This window comes from Limanda limanda, chromosome 11 (assembly GCF_963576545.1).
Source record: "Limanda limanda chromosome 11, fLimLim1.1, whole genome shotgun sequence".
NCBI classification, from domain to species: Eukaryota; Metazoa; Chordata; class Actinopteri; order Pleuronectiformes; family Pleuronectidae; genus Limanda; species Limanda limanda.
The window spans coordinates 6,071,804-6,079,953 of NC_083646.1; the positions used below are offsets into that span (position 1 = coordinate 6,071,804).

Consider the following 8,150-nt stretch of genomic DNA (forward strand, 5'->3'; position numbering starts at 1 on the left):
CAAAGATATTTAATTTACATCAGACCTCGTGCAGGAAATCAAAAGAAAAACATGTCACATTGGCTACAATACATTTATTCTACAACTGCATGTGGAATATTTGACTATTTCAAACTCAGAGGAATATCATCCTTTGTGGCTCACTCCCCTGTGATGTTTAATCTCACTTTGTGAAAAATGTATGTTATCAGAAGTATTGTCCCTCATATTTAAAAACAACAACGGAGCTGGGCTGTGTGGTCATTTCTGGCTGATGCAGGAGAACAAAGCTGCTTTCAGACCGGAGACGGCAGCACAGCTCAGACGAGATTGAGTTACAACACGATCACCTCCAAATGTCCTTTAACTCACTCGCCTGTGCTTTGTAGAAGAAAAATATTCAACTAAATACATCTTCTTGTAATTTTCTTAATGCACCAATATCCACTTCCTTTATTCCTCTAGTTGACTCTGTGGCCTGCCTGAGACAAACTGGTTTTACATTAATTATCAGGTACCTGTGTAAAACACCAACCTTCCCATGAAGCTGAGCTGACTTTCTTAATTCCTCCTTGTGGATTACATTTACCAGAACTCATTCCTGATACCTAGAAGATCATATGAAGGAAATAAAATCTGTGCTTAAGACAAAATTAAGAGAAAGTTAAAGACTTAAAGACGTTGTTTGCTACTTAAAAACATCCTCCTTTAAAGTCCTGGGCTGCATTGACATGTAAACAAGCTGAAGCCATTTATCTTAAAACAGCTGCTATCAACCAAAGTCTCTAATAACACTGGTGATCCGGTAGAAACGCATCAATTAGGATGTCTGTTATTCTTTATATACATTTGTTAAGCATTTCAAGTAATGCTACATGAATCATAAAAATATGTTATCAATAGAACATGCATCAATTGCCATTAAATAACAGATTTTTAGAGTATGTCATGTGTAGACATTTCACCAAATAAAAAAGATTTTATATATTATCAACTGATAATCAATTAAGTGACAGATTTTAAAACAATAAAAATAATCATTCATTGGATTCCTGCACTGAAGTCCATTAGTTTTATAGCACTTTTATAGTCGTTTAAAAATCTATTAAAAAAGTGTTTAATTGTCCCGTATGAATGAATACGACCAGGAATCAACCTCCTGCAGCAATTGTGTTGTTGTCGTCGCGGAACAGAAACAAAAGCTTAAGTCTTGAGGAGATGATCTTCCAACCTGGTGGATACAGAATAAAAAAATTAAAACACAAAAGTGCCAAGAGGATAGAAGAAAACCACAAGCCTTCGCTGATATATCATATATTTTCTAATTCCTAAAAAATGTTGATGTGTATGAAGGTGGCTCAAAGTGTAAACCCACAGCAACTCACTAAGTGTTACTCCAGCTGCACCCCGTCACAGCTGTCTTTAGATTCCAACAGTCTGGAAAAATATGAAGAAAACTTATTTAGACATGAGAAACAGCAGCAATAGAATCCTTAAAATAATCCCTAAAATTTTACAAGTTTATCCTTTTAAGCATCAATTAGTAAGTCAATCTGATCATCACATCTTAATTTGGCCAAACAGATCAAGCATGTGTTCAGAAGCAAAAGTGTCTTCATTATCCCCTGGTGGCTGGCTGTAGTACTGCTCATAAATCCGTTCGATCTGTGTGGATCTACTGAAGGATCCGGTACTACTGGCTGTGGACACAGCTACTGTAAGAGCTGTATTACCACCCACTGTGACAAAGAGGAGGAGAGAGAAAGCTACAGCTGCCCTCAGTGTAGACAGACCTTCACAAAGGCCTGTCCTGGAGAAAGCACCACGTTAGCTGATTTAGCGGAGGAGCTGAAGAAGACTGGACTCCAAGCTGCTCCTGCTGATCACTGCTATGCTGGACCTGAAGATGTTGCCAGTGATGTATGCACTGGGAGAATTGGGAAAGCTCTCAAGTCCTGTTTGGTTTGGTTGGCCTCCTATTGTGAAAAACACCTCCAGCCTCATCTTCAGTCACCTCCATTGAAGAAGCACAAGCTGGTGGAGCCCTCGGAGAAGCTCCAGGAGAACATCTGCTCTCGTCATGACGAGGTGATGAAGATGTTCTGCCACACTGATCAGCAGTGTATCTGTTATCTCTGCTCTGTGGATGAACATAAAGACCACGACACAGTTACAGCTGCAGCAGAAAGGACTGAGAGGCAGAGAGAGCTCGGGCTGAGGAGACAAACAATCCAGCAGAGAGTCCAGGACAAACAGAAAGATGTGAAGCTGCTTCAACAGGAGGAGGAGGCCGTTAATGGCTCTGCTGATAAGGCAGTGGAGGACAGTGAGGAGATCTTCACTGAGCTGATCCCTCTGCTGGAGAAAAGAAGCTCTGATGTTTATCAGCAGATCAGATCCCAGCAGGAAACTGAAGTGAGTCGAGTCAGAGAGCTTCAGGAGAGACTGGAGCAGGAGATCACTGAGCTGAAGTGGAAGGACCATGAACTGAAGCATCTCTCAGACATAGAGGATCACAACCAGTTTCTACACAACTACCCCTCACTGTCACCACTCAGTGAATCTACACACTCATTCAGCATCAGGATCCGTCCTCTGAGGAACTTTGAGGACGTGAGAGCAGCTGTGTCACAGAGACAGAGATTTTACAGATTCTGTCTCAAGTGGGTGTTTTACTGCGACAACCAGAGCCAGAGACCAGAGCTGACTTCTTAAAATATTCACAGGAAATCCCACTGGATCCAAACACAGCAAACAAACATCTGTTATTATCTGAGGGAAACAGAAAAGTAACATATATGAGAGAAGAACAGTCTTATTCTTATCACCCAGACAGATTCACCTATAGGCTTCAGGTCCTGAGTAGAGAGAGTCTGACTGGACGTTGTTACTGGGAGGTGGAGGTAGAGGTGGGGTTGGGAGAAGTTCATGTAGCAGTCACATACAAGAATATCAGAAGAGCAGGACACTCACTTGAATTTGCATTTGGATACAATGATAAATCTTGGTCATTAGATTGTAATGGATACAGATATACCTTTCATTACAACAGCATCAATACTCCGGTGTCAGGTCCTGTGTCCTCCAGAGTAGGAGTGTACCTGGATCACAGTGCAGGTGTTCTGTCCTTCTACAGCGTCTCTGACACCATGACTCTCCTCCACAGAGTCCAGACCACATTCACTCAGCCTCTCTATGCTGGACTTATGTTTTTTTGTACTGGACACACAGCTGAGTTCAAATATGCTCGAGTCATTAAAAGCAGTGATTTAGATTCTGCGTGTAAATCTTTAACTTCTTTTGTCTCCATGTTTGTTAATCAAAGTTCGTCATGGTGACGTTTCAGCTCCGCACAGAGATCAAACACTGACCTTCCTTTATCACACATATTTAGTTCTCACTTTCTAAAGACAGAAATCTATATCTACACTGACATAAATGTGTTTCGAAAGATTTGCATTTCCATTTTGGGGCTTTTTCAGGGTGAAATTGCTGTAACTTCGGTGTTCGAGGTTCAACCTCCCTCAAACTACATTTGTGTATCAACACAAATTGATACAAAAATTAGTTCAGGGTCATAGCGCCACCTACTGATCAGTGTAAAAATTAAGTTGTTGTAACATTGTCCAATTGACACAAAATTGCTCACGCTCAGAGCCCCTACTTGAACAGATATATTAGTCTGTGCATATTAGTGGTGATGGCGCCACCTACTGGCAACAGGAAGTAAGTTTGTTTTTACAACTATCATTTGATTTACATAAAATCTTCCCAGTGTGATTTGCTTTTTGATAGCGTGGACCGTAATGAGCAATTAGCAGGCAAGGATCGACATCCCGTGACGGACTCAGGAGGTGAAGCGTTTATCCTTGCCTCAGTGAACAAAACGCATTCAACGCTGAGACGTGCGTTTGGTCATCGCTCACTTTCTCCACTAACCGCAACCGACTTGAAATTGCCTGTGCTCGGGATTGGTCGAGCGTGCTACTGACGCTCAGAGACGCACACAATGGCCAAATTAGTATCCGAGGTATTTGGCTTCATTACTGGGTAATGGGGAGGAGGTGAAGACACGACATTGATCTTTAAATACAGTCTAGAATTAAATGAATCCCTTTATTTCAAACTTGCTCTTAAGGTGGTATATCATATAAAAGCGAGACTCACCCTGCCTGAGCCTTGTTAGCCTTACGGGCCTCCCGATCCTCGTGCTCGGCTGTAATCTTCTTGTAGCAGTAGACCAGAACCACAATGAGCCACAGCTGCAGAACCACGATCAGCACATACATCAATATCTCTGTGATCACAGACGTCAGCTCCCGATTGGCTGCGAAACAGGAAACATACACATTTCAGTTGAAAGACAAGTAAGTAAGCAGGTAGATTCCAACGTCAGCAGACACCATTTCATTTTCAATTTTGATATGTATTGTTCTTTTAGAATCCCAGAGCCTGTTAAGTCATGTTAATTGCTCGCCGTATGTTTCCACACAAAAATGTCGCGCCCACTTACCCACAGCCACCACGCTGAGCTCCACGTCCTTCTCCACGATGACATGCTGGTCAGACATCGCCAGGAAGAGGGTGCGGTGGAAGGTGCAGCGGTACGTCCCTGTGTCATTGAAGGTGACGTTGTGAAGGTAAATGGCTCCTGTCTGAATATCACTGTTTATAGTCCCCTGCCACTCGAGACGCTCGCTGAAATCCTGGTGCAGGATCTCAGCACTTGGGTGGTCATAGTGGAAAATCTGGGAAAAAGAAATTTCTGATTATAGTCTAATTACTCAGGGAAGGTTTGATAAGTACCCTCTGTTTAATGTCCTACTCTGAGTGTATGATTCAGTACTGCACTTTCTTAAATACTGTAATAGTACATGTACATACCTCAGTAGTAACTAGTAGTGGTCAGTATCATGTTATCAGTCACAACACATCAATAAGAAGAGATCTGGGGTTGCCAGGTTGTGGAAAATCATCCACCAGCACAACATGTTTGCCTGTTTTACTTAATTAATCAACTTCCTTCATTATGCACACTTCACCAATGTAGGAGTTGGAGCTTCAAACGCACAGCATCAGAGTTGCTTAAAGTTTAGTGCATCTTGATTGCAGAATAGAAACAAACCCTCTAAGACGTCGTTGAACTTACATGCCTAAACTCCTCCTCTTCCACTGGTTTGAAGTGCCAGTCCACGGTGGTTCGGGCAGACACCTCCTCTCTCCTCTTACAGGAGATGCAGCCCAGCAGGAATCGTTCTCCTGCCACCGCCTCGGTCAGAGAGTCCACCTCCGCACAGCCACCATGACACTGAGACACTGCAGGAGGGGAAGAACAGAAGAAAAGGATGAGAAGAGGAGGATGAAGGAGAAGAAAACGAGACACAGGACAACAATTTGACACATGTCAAGAAGCATGAGAGGATAAAATAATAAGATAAAATTGAATCAAACAGATTAAAGAGGACAAAAGTTACAGATCACTGTCCTTAAGGCCCCAAATGTTATTCAAGATTAATAAATGCAACATCTCAGGAACACCTGGAAGGAATTTCTTCAAACTTGTAAAACATTGGCACAAATATTCACTTAGGTTGTCAAAGGTCAAAGGTTAAGGTCATGGTGGCCTCACGAAACATGTGTTATGCCTCTTGAACATTATATCACAAGTCTGTCTTTGGGGAAATTTAGGACTCAAAGATTTAATTTCAAAGGTCAAAGGTCACAGTGGCATCACATGAGTCTGAAAAGAAAATACTTATGTAGACTAAAAACAGTTGTTTATCTTCACCACTCTGGCTGTAGATTAACTTATCCATAACTAATTGACGTATTCAAATATACAGATATGTTAAAGTTCATCCAAGGGGAATGTGAACTCATCGAGAGTAAACACATTATGTTAAACACAGAGGGTGTTTTAAAGGGTTTCAATAAAAATGCACTTATAGTCGACTGATTCCTTCTGTAACAGTGATCACAGCTGCTTTTTAGAAATCTAATGAGAAAGATCTGAGAACCCTTAAAAGACTTGTTAGTGTTTTTGTCCGGTTTGAGACTAGAACCACAGACTTCACTGACTCAGAACTTACCGAAGAGGCTGACGACGACAAAAAGAGACGAGCGGCAAATCATTTCTGTTGGAGCAACTTATCGCCAGCAGCTGAACAGAATGTTGAACTTTCCTCAACGTGGAGAAAGATCTGCAACAACTCTACTTCACTGACATAACCACGTCTGATCGCTGACTCATTCCATGTTCCCCAATGTGAACCAGTCCAACTTTTTAAATCCACAGGGTCAGTCCATAAATTCAATGTCTAACCCTCACACTGGTCAAAAAAGAAAAGCCTCTAAATCGCGTGAGGACGCAGAAATTATATAAACAAAAAACGCAAATGTCTCCCTGTTCCCTCGCAGTAGTTTTAAGTCTCCCCTGATGTCCCGATCGCGTTAAGGCAGCTATAATTAGCGCGTGTGAATCCAGGAGAGTCGGACGTTGTGAGTGTTGAAAGGCAGCAGGAAACCTGAGAAGATGAAACCTGAAGCATAACTACAACATGAACGTCCAAAGCAAGACTACAGCCATGCTTCCTCTGATTTATAGATTAACTAAGAAATATTCTCTCTTACAGGGAAAGTCTTTAGACATTCTATCAAGATTTTAAGTTCAACTTTTTTTTATTTGGTTTTTATAGTAAGTTATTATAGAATACAAATAAATGTTATACAGACTTTGGTTATACACTTTGTTATCAAACGGTTTTATGTATTGGCCGACATATTCATTATTTGATTAAAATTAAAAAAAAAGAAGCAGGTCAGACACGTAAAATCACCTCTGATATATTTGGTTAAACAAATCGATTCAAACAGATGCTGAGAGTGAAGCCGCTCAGGCCTTAAAGACACGGTTACACTCAGAGTACATCTACTGCAGTTCAGTTCGAACCTGACGGTTGACCGTGGCCTTTCTGTTTGGAGGGAAGAAGGTTCACAGGTTTGATTCCCAGCTTGGCAGGGGGGTCTTTCTTAGTGGAGTTTGCATGTTCTCCTCATGTGTGCGTGGGATTGATCTGGTGTTCTGTGTGGTATGAATGTGAGTGTGAATGCTTGTTTGTCTCTGTCCGTCAGCCTTGTGATGTGCTAGTGACTTGTCCAGGGTGAACCCGGCTTCTTGCCCAATGTCAGCTGGGATTGGCTCCAGCCCCCTCCCCACCCTCAAAGGATAAACGCTTTATATAATGGATGGATATCTGTCTGTAAATAAATGCTCTGTTCCGCTGCTCCCCTCCTCGGGTCAGAGGTCACGGACATCTACAGCTCCCAGCAGATAGGAATTGTTTGCCTCATTGTTGACTGCTGTAGAAATTCATGAAAGTATCTCAGTGAGTAAGCAAGACTGTAAGTAAATGTCTGTGTAAATGTATCTGCAGTTAGAGCTGTTAGAAATCCGATTTATCCCTCACAGCAAATCAAAGTTGAGTTGCTGTTGGGTACGTTATTTGTTAATTACATAAATAAATAATTTATTGCCTCATTTCACATGAATTTGTCTAAATGTTTTCCTCTAAAGTCACATTTTTAACTGCATTTAACTGCTGTTTAGTTTCCCCTCTTTTAGGTTTTGATGTCTTCCTTCCCATCAAGTCTCTGACATTTGTCCAATGCCAGATAGTTTTCAGATAAACAAGGCTGCTGAAGTCAGGGCTGACAAAACACACGCTGACTGAAGGCCTCGACTTGTGTGCTGATAAAAAGATTCCCATGGCTGATGAGGCTGCAGCGTGTTGACGTGATGAATGTAATGAGTTTTATTTATTTATTTATTTTTTAAAAGAGGGATGACTTCAGGGATCAGGACAAACGATGTTCCACCCTGAGGCCGTGCAAACATTTCAAAAGGACGTAAAGGATCGTAACTGTGATTCTGCCAGCAACTGTGTGTGCTTGTGTTTGGGTGTGTGTTTGTTTGAGTATGAACATGTGTAGTCATGTTAATGTGTGTTTATGTATATGTGTGTTTGCATGTGTTAATTTATGTGTACAACTATTTGTACTTGTATGAAAATTTTTATTTGAATATATTTGGGTGTTTGTATATGTGAATGTGTCCATGTGGGATAATCTCTGTGAGTGTGTGTATTTGTGCACGAGGACGTGTGCATGTGTGT

General features: G+C 41.4%; 1 protein-coding gene across 1 annotated transcript; it reads right to left on the bottom strand.

The window, feature by feature from the left end:
- Window positions 1-1,364: 1,364 nt before the first annotated feature.
- On the bottom strand, window positions 1,365-6,111 carry si:ch211-225p5.8 (uncharacterized protein LOC555567 homolog). Its single transcript, XM_061080973.1, has 5 exons — window positions 6,069-6,111; window positions 5,129-5,295; window positions 4,493-4,727; window positions 4,147-4,306; window positions 1,365-1,416 (listed from the first exon to the last, which is right to left on the bottom strand). Exons 1-5 carry the CDS (start codon window positions 6,109-6,111, stop codon window positions 1,371-1,373), a joined length of 651 nt encoding a protein of 216 aa, XP_060936956.1. The 3' UTR covers window positions 1,365-1,370.
- Between the last annotated feature and the right edge of the window lie 2,039 nt (window positions 6,112-8,150).

Bases quoted from the DNA above. Each gene is read 5' to 3' on its own strand.
- si:ch211-225p5.8 (XM_061080973.1), bottom strand. From the start codon at position 6,111: ATGATTTGCCGCTCGTCTCTTTTTGTCGTCGTCAGCCTCTTCG. The intron at 4,728-5,128 runs GTAAGTTCAACG...TCTTTTTCCCAG, and splicing joins AAGAGGAGGAGTTTAGGCAT to ATTTTCCACTATGACCACCC. The intron at 1,417-4,146 runs GTGAGTCTCGCT...ATATTTTTCCAG, and splicing joins GCTAACAAGGCTCAGGCAGG to ACTGTTGGAATCTAAAGACA.